This window comes from Phalangium opilio, unplaced genomic scaffold, assembly GCF_054372755.1.
Source record: "Phalangium opilio isolate 3A_F unplaced genomic scaffold, DU_Popi_V2 ptg000038l_1, whole genome shotgun sequence".
Lineage (NCBI taxonomy): Eukaryota > Metazoa > Arthropoda > Arachnida > Opiliones > Phalangiidae > Phalangium > Phalangium opilio.
The window spans coordinates 56,789-73,245 of NW_028324161.1; the positions used below are offsets into that span (position 1 = coordinate 56,789).

Sequence of the window (16,457 nt, forward strand, 5' to 3'; positions counted from 1 at the left end):
TGATTACGTAATAGTCCTATTTGCCCCCCCCCCTCCTTCGTTAACATTTGCTCCATAGGATACTTATGTACGGCAAAAACCTGGAAAATTCAGGGAAATTTGTTTTCCAAATGTTGTATGAAGCCTGATTTCGAGATTACGCCAAGATCATGGCGCCAATATTTCAAGATTACGCCTAGAATAGGGCGCGATTACAGTAACTTAATTCAATATTCAAGCTGCGTGTACAATAATTGCACAGAATGATCAATCCCTCGAAGGTTAATTCGAGTGAAAATTTTCAAAGTGTCATTTGTATCAAGACGATAGTTAAAAATATCCTATTAAGAATGGAAAATGCCATAACTAAATCAAAATCATAAATACAAAAGTGCTTTTGGTTTTGCTTAATATCCCAGGAACTAATCAACGCAATTGGGAAATTGAGATCTAAAATGCAGTTTATGAGAAGGACATCAATTAAACAGGCGGATACACACGAATCACTAAGTCAGCCTGATAGATCAATCAATCAACTGCAATTTGATAAGCCGGAAACTGTCGCAAAAATTGAGACAAAAGACGAAGAAACTCAAACTTCAACTGATTTAAAATATAAAGAGTATCAGGTTAAACTTCAATTTATTAAATATAAGTGTACTCGTAATTGTAATGTAAGTTTGACACTGATTACTGAGAGTCGTAGGTAAAACGTCATAGATTCTCATAAAGCAACGCCTGGTAAGTGGCTGCTGGGCCTTAGTATCGACTAATTAGGAAGGAGGACTGCAAAACCGCGTGTAGTCAATTATCAAGTCTTTCTAGAACTAGCTGAATTAGGGCTGTATTGGAAGTGTCATACTTATGGAACATATCTCATAAACTTATGGAGTGGCTATAATGATCACTTATAACTTCAGGATAAAATCCACAATTTGGAAAAAGTGCGAGAAAATTTGAAAAAGCAGATAAATTCAAGGGATGAAAGGATAAGTGAACTTGCTGTTGAACTGGATGCACTACGGATGAACTCGGGTTAGTATATTTTTAATCCACAAAGTACAACGGTGAATACGCGGCTGAAAATAGTCCCATCAGTGTCAAAGCGCTTGCTAGAGGGGTGGAGTTGACAGGCCCGCTAAGCCTGGCAAAGGTTAATTTTAGGTTCATACTAATATGGACTTGGCAATTAGGGCTTAACTCCGCCCCCAGCGCCATTATGGTATTTTTTTTACAGAATGCAAGCTATATAAGCCCCTCCTCCTGGTATGTTTTTTAGTACTATAGTGGAAGGTAGCCTGACGTAGTAATGCCAAGTCCCTATTGGTTACTGCTTTTGGCAGGATAAATTTGGTTTATTAAAGACTAGCTGTTACCCGTGCAATAAGAACTACCACCAAAATGATATAAAGAATGGGTAGATTTTACTGATGACTAATATTTTTGTAGCACCCTAGGAGCGAAGGCACTCGGCGTTGCCCGTCAGCCCGTCGGGACATTTTTTTTATTACTTTTCACGCGGACATTATTCTATAAAGAAGGGTTTTTAAGTTTGTGGCCGCCATTTAAAAAGATGGCAACAAATCGAGCCCGAAGGACCATTCAGCCCGTCTATAGGTTAAAGGAAACCCGTGTACTAAATATTTGTGAAATCGGTTGAAACGCGCGGACTTTGTTGCACAGAGAAGATTTTTTAAACTTCGGGGCGCCATTTTTTAAGATGGCGGCGGATTGGAAAAATCTTTCTTAGTGCGCGCCTACTACTTATGAGTAACGTTCCTGCAAATTTTCAGCCTTCTAGGGCAAGCGGTTTGGGCTGGGCGTTGATTATCAGTCACAGTCAGTCAGGACTTTGATTTATATAGATATAGATTAGCCGGGATGTTAGGAGCGCTACAGGAATTGCTTCGAAATGTGTCATTGACTAATAAAGTAATGCAAATTGTGTTTCTTTTAGATCAAAATGACGACTTTTTGGAGAAAACCCTTAAAGAAAATGAAGATATGAAAAGGCGACTGGAAAGAGCTCGACCACCTACTTCAAACGTACGTTGAAACTGCATGTTCTTAGAAATCAGTTGGCATCAGGAGTGAACAGCCCATTAGAGGTGTAAAATGTGTAATATATATGCTTGGTTCACTCCTGAGGTCATGAGTTGTTGATAGTGTTTAGAAATAGATGCATTTTAGGCTCCGGTTGAAGAGAATGGTGTTGAAGAAGTTTCAGAGCTGAAGGAACAGATTCGATTTTTAGAGGAACTAATACGTCGTCATGAACCACCGGAAAAGCCTTACGTTGAGGATGAGAAAGCGCAAAAAGTAATTAGTATATTTGTTAATACTTGCGAATTAGTCTTGCACAGGATTTGATGTGGGTCAGTTCCACTGCATGCGTCAAGTACTGTAATGCCTAACTATTATAGTACAGTTGCCTCTGTACCCCAACAACGATGTCCTATTACCAATCCAAATATGCAGTGTAGTAAATCCATCATTCTTGTTTTGTAGTCAAGGGAAGAACTTATTCGTTGGGAAGAGAGTAAAAAGTGGCAACAAACTACTGAGCGTTTAAAAAGTAAGCTGAAAGAGAAAGAACACGAAGTGGAATCACTTGACAAGTCGAACAAAACACTGCGAGATCAGGTAAAGAAACTAACCTTTTGTATTTGTTTCATTAATGGTGATTTCAAGCGGTTAGAGAAGTTTGCATTGAATAGTTTGTCGCTAAAATTCTATGTAGCTATTATTTCTAATAACGTTCAATACAATATGGTTTAGATAAACATAGATATTCCGGATATTAGTGTTTCAATAGATGGTTATAGCATTATCAGACTAGATAGGCGTGCAAAACGTGGAGGGGGTGTGTGCATTACTTTCGAGACCATTTAAACCTTACCGTTAATCAAGGGATCATTCAGAATGTTAATACTAATTTAGAAATACTCTGGTGTGTCCTGAAGGAATGCAACACTGGACCTTTAATCATTGGGGTTGGCTACTGCCCACCCCAATCTTCTTTCCAAGTCCCTATGGAAGAATTGGAGTCACAATTGACTAAGATTCACCAAATCCATCGTGATACTGAGATTTTATTGCTGGGTGATTTTAACTGTGACTACCTACATAAACCGGTACTACCAAAAAAACGATGATCAAATTTAAGGAATTAATTGATAAACCTACTAGAATAACAATAACAACTGAAACTTTATTGGACCTAATTTTCACCAACAAGCCGGATAGAATAATATCTCACGAGATTATACAATCCGGTGCCTCTGACCATGAGCTAATTTTTTGTGTTAGGAAAAAATCATGCCCCTAAGATAGAAAGAGTATTTAGTAGTGTACGTGACTATAGGAAATGTAACCCGGGTAGTTTTATCTCTGATCTGATGACTCGCTTGCAATCAATTACGATAGATTCACTTGATGAAGGGGTTAAATCTCTTCAGCAGTGTATACTGAATACCCTGAATCGACATGCGCCGCTGGTCCAAAAACGTAAAGTCATAAATTGCCCCCCGTGGCTTAATAACAAGATTAAGCATGCCATGCATCTCAGAGATATAGCTAAGAGGAAAGCGCATAGCCAGCCAATCTTTGTGGAAAAATATAAAGAATTAAGAAACCAAGTAAATATCATGATTAAACAGGAGAAACGGTCATATTTTCAAAATAAACTTAATGATGGTGTCAATCTATGGAAGATGGTCAAACCTCATATAAAAGAGGAAAAGAAGCTTATCCCAATAATCTGTCATAATAATCAGGAATATAAAAATCCCCTAGATATTGCGAATTGCTTAAATAGTCATTTTACAAGTAACTTTAGTAATGGTCAGCTGGATGGAATTTGTAACGTAAGGACGGAAAATGTAAAGATATTTAGCATAGAGGAGGTGTCAGAGGGTCAGACATTTACAATACTAAAAAACTTAAAAGCTTCGAGGGCGACGGGTACTGATGGTCTGTCGAGTGCCCTTATTAAGGGCCTGGCTATTATCTTAACACCACATCTAACCAAACTGTTAAATCTTTCTATTCGTGAACACGTGTTTCCCACCGCATGGAAAGAGGCTAAGGTTGTACCCTTGTTTAAGAAGGGCGACGCAACAAACCCGAATAATTATAGAGGAGTGTCAATACTGCAAAGTTTATCAAAGGTTCTTGAAAGATGTGTGTATGAGCAACTAATGAATCATGTTAGCACTAATGGCCTACTCTATCACATGCAAGCAGGCTTTGTGCCTGGTCACTCGACGACCACTTGTACGATGAACTTATTTGAAAATATTATACAGAACCTGGACAGAGATATGTATGTGGGCATTGTGTTTGTTGACCTTTCCAAGGCTTTCGACTGTGTTCATCATGAGTTGTTGCTACAGGACCTACGGGACTGTGGAGGAGACACTGGCTCCATAGAATGGTTTAAATCATACTTAGCTTATCGGACCCAGTCGGTATGCCTTGGGGATGTTAACTCGACGCCACAAGATATCAAAGCAGGCGTACCTCAGGGGAGTATCTTGGGGCCGTTACTGTTTAAGGGGGAAGACAACTGAAGATTAATCAAAATAGCCCGTTTTAGTTAGAGTCCAGTCCCCAAAATAATAGCTCTATATGGATAAAATTTTACTAACTTATAGTTCAAACCTTCTCCTAACGGATTTCGGGGCTATCAAATTCTAGTCTTGAAATTAGGCCTCACTGACCCTCTCCCGGGTGTTCAAATAAAATTTTCTTTACTAAATGATTTTTAATAATTAAAGGGAGTCAGAAATGGTCATACAACCAGTTTTAATCGATTTAGATTAATTTAAAGCAATTTTAATGTTATTTTATTATTCTAAATATAGATAGCTTCCACTAAAAGGGCTAGAGATTTTTCCTCCTCCTCTCTCATCTTTAACTGCAGTGCAGTGTTGTCAGGCCCTCTGAAATTAGCCGAGTTAGTCAAGTAACGAGTGAAACTGAACTGCTAGCCTTCCTCTCTACATTTTGTTTATCTCACCAAAGAGAGTATAGGGGAGGAGTGGAAAGAGGGGAAAATATTGTCGCTCTTTTCTACCGCGCATCTTCAATGCGCAGTACCGAGGCATTTCTGTTTGAGACATTAAATGGTATCGTAGGTGGCACGACTGAGCCGGAAACTCCCTCGTACCACTAGTATAATTTAGGGGCAACATTGTAATTTAGCCTTGTGGAGCGGGGGAGCTTCCACTCCTCCCCTATACTCTCTTTGGGCTCACAAACGGTCTGGCGTCGAAAAGAGATGTGTCGTTGTCTGATGCTTGGTATTGCCGTAATATTTCTTCCTATAATGTCGATGGCGCTAAGAACTTTACTTCGTGGTCTTTTTTTTTCTATTAACTTGGTTTTTTTCTTAGGGGTGATTAAGGAAGACTTAACTCTGTTGCCATATACATTTTAATTTCGAAGTTGGTTAGCGATATAAAGTCTTAGGAAAAGTTTTGCTGCTTAATAAATTAAAAACTGATCTCGTTGTAACAAAATTGACTACTAGTGGCGGTAGAGAGGAGCGTAGACTGTGTATCCCTCCATCTGGGCTCGCTCTTGTAAGAGGGGACACTGTACGCGCCCAGTAGGGGGATGACACTGAGCTAAGAGAGAAGAGTATGACGTTTGCATACGCAGCACTGCCATTATTGTATTAAAATGATGCAAAGGTTCACTAACCGTAAACTACGTGTACATTTTAGGAGCAAGACTCGCACCTTATCTGACGCTCAAATTATCCCTTCTTTCGAATAGCGCTACATTTATTGTGCATTAGGCCTAGTTCAGACCTTCTTAAATGTCACCATGTTTCAGATGAATACTTCAGTGCCTCCAAAGCCATACTAAATGTACTTTCAATAGGGAAGAGAAGTACAGCTCTAGTTTTATAGGTATTGTAGTTTCTTTCAAGAAAAAAAAACTTTACAGATATTACAAGCGTTTCTATTGAAAAAGGGGGTAACGGTGTCACGCGAGGGGCAAACCACTCGCGTAATGGTGGTCAATGAAAGAAATTGTGCTATCCAAAGTTAAAATTCCCGTAACATTCTCAGGTATTCACAGGTCAGGTGGACGGATTTAATTGAAATTTTTTTTAATCGATACAGCTCAAAATTGTCTTTCGAATGACATATTAGGCATAAAATTAGGTATTGAATTGTAAGAGCTGGTCTTGAATAACTACAACCAAAACTTTACCAGCGGGAAAAAATATTCTGACTTAAATATTGAGTTAAAAATAATGAAAACTATTTTAATCGTTAAGAGAGGGTTTAAACTATAAGTGAGTAAAATTTTATCCGTATGGGGCTATTATTTTGAACACTGGACTCTTAACTATTTTGGGTTGTCTTCAGTGGTCTTGCCCCTTAATGAAAAATGTGGAGGTGAACATTCCCTCTTGTTCAGGTCGCTATCTATCCCTGATCAGTAACGCACGCCCTTTCCCTTTCACTGGTAATCTTCACCGCGTTTGGAAAAAAAAAAAAAAAAAAGAAATCCCCATTTTCAAAGATGAGAGATCAGGTTCGTCTCACCTAATGTTCAATACATTAAAGCCTTCATGACAGTTATTTCTATCGGCGTTAGTATAGCGTTGAATAATAATAAATAGTTAACTGAATTCCGGTACAGGGATGGTTTATAGAAGGAAAACTTCTAAATATCCACTATAATACCTTCTACACGGGGGATAGAATTGTGTTATTCCCCGCAGATCTGAGCGCCATCGTTTGAAAAAGATTCGAACTTTAGGTCAGTTGTCCTCCCCCTTAATATATATACTCGTAATAATCACAAATGTTTGACCAATTCTGACTCCTTTGAGTATGCAGATGATAATGCGATACTTTCTGCATCTAAAAATATTGATAATCTAATTAATAACTTAGAGTCTGATATAATTTCATTGAAATCAATTTTGGAAAAACGTAACCTCATTTTTAACGAAACTAAAACTGTATTTATGATATTAGAACCAAAGAAATTTCAAAGTATGACAACTGAAAAAACCAAGCTCGGGTCTTTAGGTATCAAACGTGTAAGCTCATATTGTTATATAGGGACGAAAATTGATGATAGGTTCACATTTATGGATCATATTGATTATACCCTTAATAAGGTCAACAAAAGATTATGGCTTGTCAACCCATTATATAAATGTCTTAATATTCATAGCAGAATCATCTTGCACAAGGCAATTATCCAGCCCATATTTAATTTCAGTGATATATTTTATAATGTGGGATCTAAGAAACATCTAAAAAGATTACAAGTAATTCATAATAAATGTACAAAAACATTGTTGCAAAGAGGGAAGAGGTCTTCTGCAACAGAGGCTAGAAATCATCTAGGTTGCATGACTCTGCTGCAAGAATATAAAATAAACTTGTTGATACTAATGCATAAGATATATTACAAAAAAGCCCCAGCCTATATTTTGGACATGTTTGAAACTGTGATAAATACATACAGTACACGTGCCTGTCACACCTCTTTCGTTTTACCAACAAAAATATCGAGCCTTAGTCAAAAAAGTGTTAAAACTAGAGGTATTATGCTATGGAACTTATTACCAAACAGTATTAATTAGAGTGTTGATTCCCCAAAACAATTTAAACAAGACATTAGGGCATTTATTTGTAATGCAAGCACTTGACTCTGCATTGACTTTATTCTGATTTTAATTTAAACCAACTGGACTCCTTTGTAAATCAGGAACTTTTTGTAACTGAAAGGAATATCCAAAATAAAAAAGCTTTAAATAATAATAATAATAATTGGCCCAATAATAATTCGAAAACAAGCGCGAATGGGGTGTTTAAAGCTGTCCACGTGGAGCTCTGATCTTGGGCGTTCTTAAAACTGTCCACTTGGAGGCTCTGCGGTCTTGTTAAAGCTACCTTTTCGTCCCTAAAATCCGACTACTCTTCTACACACCAAAATTTAACTTGTCAAAGGCAGGAACCAATTAAAATTGGTCCACGAGGGCGGAGCTAAAGCTAGCCTTAACTAAGGTTGGTGGGCCTGTCAACTCCACCCCTCGACTATGGGAGCATCTAGTGGTATTGATTTAAATTAATCCACAGTCGAGACTTGCTTTAAATGGTTGAGTGAATACCATATCCCAAAAATCAATTTGGTTGCTATGGTAGCGGCTTTTGTTGTGTTAAAGTTTCACGTGTTATTGAAGAAGAGTACCGTATTCTTCTGTATGGGTCTTATTTTTTAGTCGAAAAATGTGCACTAGAGGGCGTATTAATCTGGAGCTAAACTAAATGCACGGTATAGATACATATTCCTTCTCTAAAGTGTAAGATAACTTGTGTTCAAACGTGTATATATATTAAACTTATACCAAGGAAGATGGAGATAGGGAAGTTTGCTCAGTATAGGAATCTCTCTTCACGAAATGTAGCAGGTCACATGACTTATATTCGGCGTTAGTTTGAACTGCGCGGGAAACCGGCACTGCCGCCTATCCTCAGCACGATGCGCGAGAAAAGTGCGGCGCGGGATTTTTGGGCGACCGGAGTTATAGCGTTACACGAAACTTCCCTATCTCCATCTTCCTTGCTTATACTTCTTAAAGGGAGGGTGAAGTGGAAATTCAAGTGATTTTTTTATCGATTCTTCTAAATATTATATAAGATCAGTCTGCGCAGTAAAACATCCAGGAAATATCTCCGAATGATTTCAAAATTAAAATTAGGTTCTGATTTTCTGAATAATTGGAAATTAAGGACCTCCGACCAATCGCGTTACGCCCTGTCTTCTTTATAATTTGGTTTAAGCTAAGAATGGTCGTTTTGACGGTTGACAGTGTTGCCAATCCATTTTGGTATCAATTGGTTAGCAGTTTAGTTTGGATAGGGACTGGACTAAATTGGTTGACAGTGCTTTAGCGTCTTGTCATTAGTAAAAACTATCCATAATTGTGACATGCCCATAAACGATTATATGTTTATGTTTCATAGTTGATTAAATTGAACAAGGAGAAAACCCTTCTGGAGAACAGAGTAAAAGCATTGTTGGTTAAAGCGCATCCACCAGAATTGGCACAAGTTGAAGAACTAAAGAAAAAATTACAGCAACTTGAAGAAGAGGTAAAATCCAAGTTATGAAGTTTAATTTAGAAATTAGCAAGCCCTATCTTTGCAACTTCAAATATGAGTTAACTATTTTAATAAGACCGCCGGAAGAAAACCGGATGAATTGGAAGAATTGAAAACAAAAAACCAAATTTTGGTTGATAAAATTTATCAACTAGAAAAGCAGTTGGCGAAATATACTGTATCCAGAGAGGTATAAACGATGAAATGAGTTAACTAAACCACAGACGATAAATGCTTTTAACTATTATGCATGTTAAAATATAACCATTTTTTGTAGACTATGGCCCGAGCCACTAGAGATATTTTCAACGATGACCCTTCAGTCAGCTCCTCTGTGAAAATAAATAATCTTCAAAAACATGTAAAGGTTTTGCTTAACTGTTAATTTCAGAACTAAAACCTATTTTTAATTTCGATTTTGTCATCAGGTATTGAAACTGTCGGAGGAAAATTTTGAGCTCAAGGTTGAATTGGAGCAAGTGAAAATTGATGTTCCTCGTTACAAGGTGCAGATATCTACCTTGGAAGGCTTAATCAATATATTGAAATCAGATTTGAAGAACAAAGAAGCCATAATTGAACAGCTCTCAAATGGAGAACAATCAAATATCAAAGTAAAATAATAACATTAATGTGATTATTGCTTGTCAAGTCTAGATTGGACCGGATGTCCACGTCTTAAAAAATATGGGATGTTAAAAAAGGGGGTGATAAGACGAAGTATAGTGGGCTCTATGGGCGATTTTGAGTTGAAAACTTTGTGTAACATTTTGATCCAAGGACCACCGTTTTCAAGCTCTGATTAGAGTTTTTTATGGATGACCCCTTAAAGGAACTGCAAAGAAGGCATCGGCGGGTGGGTAAAAATTATTTGAAATACGTCACAGACATCACGTGATGCCAAGATACAAATAGCGTTTTCCTTTGTGGTCGCCCGAGAGCGCTCCGAGATCGTTCCATATTTTCGTGGTACGTCATCGCTCTAGCTCGGAGGACCGAATGTAGTTGCTCCCAATGAAAGACAAAAGTTTTTTCAGAGCAGTTTTGTGACGTCATCAGGCGCTCCATTTTGGTCGCTCTGTCTCTAGAGTCGGAGCGGTTGGGATCAAACCGGTAGCAAACCGAGAGGGAGCGACTGCGTCATTGTAAGACGCGCCTCCGTCTCGGAGCAGCTCGTTTATAACCTATGAAAGACGATTTTTTTTCGGAGCGCTCCGGGAGCGCTCGGATCACATCAAAGAAAAACGCTAAAAGACTCCTCATGGAGTGGAACTGGACATCTAGTCCTTGTTTTTCGCAAGATTGCAGCGCCAATTCCATGAAGTGGTAGTTTTCGAAATAAAATGAACTAAGCTTCTTTGAACCACGCCTCTCCTTGGTCACGTGATTCTGACATATTTCAAATAATTTTTACCTTCCCACCTATGCCCTGTTTACAGTTCCTTTAACTTTAAATAGCATTGTCCTTTAGTTTATTACTTAAATTTAAAGGGTTATCCTTAAGACCATTAGTTTATAAGATATGTTCCATAAGTTTGTCACTGGTTACTGAGAGTTTGTCATGAAGTGACATTGGTGAAACGTCATAGACTCTGGTGAGAGTACGCTGTCAAAGGCTTAGTACAAACTAAATAGGAAGATGGACTGCAATTTTAACCGAGTGTAGTCAATTCTCGCTTGTCGTTCTCGAACTAGCTCGAGCTGTAAGTCTCTAGCATTACGAAGTTTAGGAAGTGTTATACTTATGGAACATATCTTATAAACTTATTCATTTAGCATATCAGCCTGATTTAAATTTGAAACATTTGTTAATACAGGAACCAAAAATACTGGATCAATCGCAGAGTGATGTACTTGATAACAATGTTGATAAAAGCAACAATTCCGCAACCAATAAATGTGCAAGTAGTGCCAGCATACATAGATTGCTTGATGTCAAAACTAATAAAATTGCCTCGGAAAATATGAAACTTCAACATGAAGTTAAAAAGGTATTTGTTTATTTGATAGCAAAGCGCGGGTCACGTGGTTTCCCTGCAAGTTGACTTTCCTCCTGAACTCAATGAGATAGATAGAGTTACTTACAATTCAAATCGGCTTACACACATTGCTTTTATCAAGCAAGCACGTTTATCAAGACGTGACAGCGCCACCTGTGAGCCTCTAGCGGAACTAATTACAACTTTTACTCGCTTATTTGCAATCAGAAACATCGTTATGATTTTTATTTCATTTTATTTATTAGATTAAAAAGGACTACGGTTTTATTATTTAACTCGCGTATTTTATTTAACACGTTTGAAAAACTATCTTGACAACTTGTTGCACAGATTATAGCAGCAGACGGCAATAAAAAAGTTCTTCAAGTGATTAATAGGTGGCGCCACCCGTATTTGATAAAGATTCATGCTCGACAAAAAGTGTATCGCGAAACGTCCATCTCGAGATCCCACGTTGTGACTCTAGGTTTAATACATATATTCAAATGTGGATGAGAGGGAAAGTATGACAATGGCCATAGAGCCTGTGTTAAAAAACGCGGACATCAAAGTTTCGCCAATAACTATTTAGTTTACTAGTGACTGATGGACTTGCAAACTCACGACTGAAAGTAGTTCAGACATTTATGCTCCTTGGTTTAACCATAGCCCACTCGATCACGCGCATCACGACGCAAGCTGCTCGCGCTATAGCTAAATAAATTACCGAGATTGGTTTTAAACGTATCTAGTTTTATGTGCTCTTCTATTACTTCGATAACCTTACTTAAATCCATATTTTACCTTCAAATACCTTTTAAAACATCACCAGCTACTCTGTCCTGACTACAAACACAAATCGAGGAAGTTCTAGCATACACAATAGCAGACGACGGTAACCGCGTAACCGCGAATTAACACAAGACCTATTTTAAGGGAGTGAACAGGCCCAGTATAGCTACGCCAATAAAACAGTCAACTACGGCGAAACTCTGATGACTCGCGACTTTTGGCCATTTTCATACTTTTCCAGTCTGGAGTTCTTCCAAGACAAAATAGGTGAAGAAGTTGTCAATTAATTTATCTAGTGTCAACGTGAAATTGACCAATTATCCAAGCGGAACAGAACATTAACGGAACAAAACCGTAGAGTTTTAGACGCGCTTGAAGAGAAAGAGAAACTAATCAAAAGTTTAAAGCAACAAATTCCAACGCCACATTCCATGCCTCCGCGACAATACAAAACTTACGTAGTTACCAAGATGTACGAGGAAAAAATCTCTGGTCTTGAAAAAGAGTTAGAAGAATTAGTAAGTGAATTAAGTTTGGGAGTTTAAAGGCCTTTACAGACGATACAACTTTTTGACTCCATTATAGATGAGTCAACTTGAGTTGAGTAAACTAGTTGGGAGCAGTGGGAAATTAGGATATCTTTTGAACCAGTCCTTTGGACCAGTGACCCCCATATCGTCCAAAATAATAAAGTGGTCCCTTGGACTGGTCCCACATTAGTTTTCCTATAGATTTGAAATTAATAAACTTAAAAACTAGTTCAAGCAATTTATAAACTGGTTTTCTCGGACTGGTTGAATCACCACATTAAAAATTTATCACTGACCAATTTTTGCTGACTCAACTTTTTGACCCATCTAGTTAAGTCAAAAGTCCTTTATTGGGATTTTCACCTCTTGGCCTACTCCCTATTTTGAAAAGAAAATTCTTATGTAATATATCGCCATATAACGAAATGTGATTGAAAATATTTTAATGTAGAAGAATAAATATCATCGGGTATTCACAGTAACAAAAGAGCAAGCGAAGAAAGAAGAACGTTTAAGGATGGAGATAGCTTAGTTAAAAATTAAGGTAACAAATCTTTTATCATTGTACACTTTTCTGAAGGTGCCATACAAGTCTTTCTTTAAACTCCTTTCGCGGAAGGGAAAACGCCCTTCGTTTCTGCTTTTTCCCCGGCAACATATGGATTTTTTGGAAAGGTCTATTGGTAAACACATAGTGTGCAAAAATATAAAATGTTAGTGCGCCATTATCGTGTTAAAACAACCAATTTACTAGGTTTGGAAAAGGGCACAAAACGACAAAACACACATATATATAATAGACCTAAAAATAAAATAAACAAGCTGGGCATATATATACGTCCGGTAAGGGGCAGATTGAAAATGAAGCTAGCGCCATCTAGTAAATAGAAACACAAACTCGAAGGTGACATTTTTTGATTGGCCGAAAACATTCGTCTGCTTTTTTACTCTAGCCTTAAGCAGGAGTCCATCACACTCAGGGGGGGGGGGTTATGGACTTCTGTTTACAGTAACGGGGGTGTAGTGTTTGGTGATGATTAGTTGATTAAATAAAGACACATTATCTTAGAACGTAGGAAAACATTTATTGCGTAGTTCGCTCCGCGAATCTCTCTTAGCTCTATATATTTGGACTAGCCTAGATGGCGTTACAAACAAAGTGGTGGCGGGAAATATAACAGATAGAAAACAAATAATAAAAGATAGAACATTACATCTCTCTTTTCTTTAGAAAAAATGTACATAACGTTTATAAGAACTAAATCTCATCGATGAGGCGTTTCGGGGCAAATCGATGAGAGCGAAGATTATACCGGGGTTGAGGTTGAGGTACCGGTGAGTTATCTTCGTTAGGCACTGATGGTGAGGTAGCAACTGCTAATGCTTCCGTTTGGAGGTGCGGTGGTGTGTTAGTGAGATCAGAATTATCACATGGTATGAGAGGTGTGTGAGTTGGTAACAGCAAAAGTAGATAGGGGGGAAAGTAAAGCACTTGGAAGATCCCCCGCGCCATGAAAACCTAGAAACCCCCTTTCCTCTCTCTCACAGTTCCTACCCCCTCGCGTAGGAGAGGCATTGCACATTGCCAGTGCCTATTTGCAACTGAAAAATAGTTCTGTAAACAGTTTTAAAAGGACTCCTACTAGCCAAGGCTTAACAAGATTGCATACGGATATACGGTAAAGCAACATCTGTGAGTGGATACGTTAAAATTAATAAATGATCTTTTTACCACGGACGATACTGGAAGTAGAATTAGAATATTTAACTGTATGAAAGGTAATGGATCCATGAATGAACTGTTATATGATATGATTTGTGATCTTCTTAAGTCAAAACATGAAGAAGATAGTGGTGGTTATTCTGCATTTCTTTTTGCCTGGACTATTAAAGGATAAAAATCAGCGCCCCGAATTTTTAAACGATGTAACACTTGGTCGATTTGAATTTTCCTTCAGAGCAGACAATTTCACCGGCTACTGTCCCGGGGCGCTGCCGTCGCTATGAACTACCTCTCAAAAAAAATCGATAAGGGGTTGGGGTGTTTTCTCAAACGTCATTCGCTAACTCGCATAGGGGGTAAGGGAGAGGAGAGAGAGCTTCTAAACTTAGAGGAAACCCACAGTCAAAGGTGGGGGACCATCCTCGAGCTTTACTTTCCCCTATCTACTTTTGGTAACAGTTTATAGTACGACGCGTTTCGTGTGACTGATTGTCCATTCCGTTCCGCGGTTATCATTGATCCTTTGATTGCTGTGATGGAATAGGGTTCAGGGTCAAAATACGGTGACATTTTGTTGGTGCGAGACGCTTTGACTAGAACTTGGTCGTGCAGCTTGAATTGATGGGGTCGTGCGTTCTTTTTGATATCATGATAAACCTTCATTTTGGTTTTCTCGCAACGATCGGAATCGGCAACCTTCATTGAGCGAGGTGTAGGTTGACCTGGGGATGGTAGTTTCGTTTGTAGAGAACGTCCAAACATGAGCTCTGATGGTAGTACTCCGGTCGTGCTGTGAGGGGTATTGCGATAGTTGAACAGGAAACGTTGGAGTTCATCGCGCCAATCGGTGCCTGCAACATCAGCAGCACGGATCGTTTTGTTAAGTGAGGCCATGAATCTTTCGGCCGTGCCATTGGCTTGAGGCCAATAGGGTGTGATCTTTCGATGGTGTACTCCAAGTATTGACAAATAATCAGCGAATACGTGCGAGTTGAACGGCGGGCCGTTATCCGTTTTAATAACATCTGGTAACCCGAATATGGCGAATATTCTAGACAGAATCTTGACGTTGGCTTCCGCCGTGGTAGACGATACAATTTCTGCTAGAGGATAACGAGAATGTTCATCCATTATGACGAGTAGGTAATGTCCTTTAAAAGGACCTAGATGATCCAATGCAATTTGTGACCAAGGTTTGGCTGGAAGTGTGGTCATTTGTAGTGGTTCCTTCACGGAGTGTGGAACAGAAGACAAACAAGGTACACAAGCTCGAATCACTTGCTCCACTAGTACATCCATTCTCGGAAACCATACTTTCGTACGAAGAAGTTGCTTTGTTTTAACCAGGCCAAGGTGTCCTTCGTGGGCTATCGCGATGACGCGGTTCTGTAGAGCGTGTGGTATATAAATACGATGATGTTTTAAGAGTATGCCGTCCACGACAGCGAGTTCCGATTTGATGGATTCAAAAACCTTTAAGTGGTCGCTGCGATCGGCATCAATAGATGAGCTTCGCCATTGGTTGGTACTAAGACAGTGGATTACTGCTTGAACGAGTTTATCTTCATTGGAAGCTGCGTTGATTTCTTCGTAAGTTACTGCCTTTGGTACTGCGTGATGAGCGATATGACGAATGTGAGCTTCGGTCGTTACGGACAGACACTTGTTTGGTTCTGACGGGTTTCGCGCTGGATGTCGCGACGGATAGTCTGCAGGATTGAATTTTCCTGGTTGGTATTCTAACTTCATGTCATATGGTGCAAGGCGGAGATTCCATCGTTCGATTCTTGCAGATGTTCTTGCCTTGGGATTTCCCAGTAATGTTAGCAGTGGTAAGTGATCAGTAATGACGGTGAACTGAGATCCATAGATGTACAAGTGATAGTGCTCGCAACTCCAAACAACGGCTAACGCTTCCCTTTCAGTTTGCGAGTAACGAGTTTCCACATCTGTTAGAGCTTTGCTAGCAAAAGCGATAATGTGGATTGTGTCTTTATCCTTTTGCGTCAAAATAGCTCCGAGCCCGGTCGGACTAGCATCAACATAAATGGTTGTGCATTTGGTTGGGTCAAAATATGACAGAATCGAGGCATTGGCAAGGTGTTGACGTAAGACGTGTAAGGCAGTGTCCTGTTCGTCGGTCCAATTCCAGGTTGCTTCTTTTTTCGTGAGGTGGCGCAAAGGACGTGTAACATCTGAGAAGTTGGGTATGAAACGAGAACAATACGTTGCCAAACCCAAGAGACTACGGATCTCGTCTGGTGTTGTCGGTGTGTCAATGGTTTGCCATGACTGGATTTTCGACTGATGGACG

At 39.0% G+C, this 16,457-nt stretch overlaps 1 protein-coding gene across 1 annotated transcript in view; it reads left to right on the forward strand.

Annotated features, from left to right (window-relative positions):
- The window catches only part of LOC149681513 (centrosomal protein of 290 kDa-like), a 36,177-nt gene extending 23,214 nt beyond the window's left edge, over positions 1 to 12,963 (forward strand). The window contains exons 15-26 of the mRNA XM_089834183.1: positions 399 to 608; positions 900 to 1,014; positions 1,937 to 2,025; positions 2,170 to 2,298; positions 2,488 to 2,622; positions 8,982 to 9,110; positions 9,196 to 9,309; positions 9,397 to 9,480; positions 9,548 to 9,733; positions 10,937 to 11,110; positions 12,187 to 12,408; positions 12,872 to 12,963. Of these exons, the coding sequence (XP_089690309.1) occupies positions 399 to 608; positions 900 to 1,014; positions 1,937 to 2,025; positions 2,170 to 2,298; positions 2,488 to 2,622; positions 8,982 to 9,110; positions 9,196 to 9,309; positions 9,397 to 9,480; positions 9,548 to 9,733; positions 10,937 to 11,110; positions 12,187 to 12,408; positions 12,872 to 12,952 (1,668 nt within the window). The 3' untranslated portion in view covers positions 12,953 to 12,963. The remainder of the gene's footprint in view (positions 1 to 398; positions 609 to 899; positions 1,015 to 1,936; positions 2,026 to 2,169; positions 2,299 to 2,487; positions 2,623 to 8,981; positions 9,111 to 9,195; positions 9,310 to 9,396; positions 9,481 to 9,547; positions 9,734 to 10,936; positions 11,111 to 12,186; positions 12,409 to 12,871) is intronic.
- Positions 12,964 to 16,457: the final 3,494 nt, after the last annotated feature.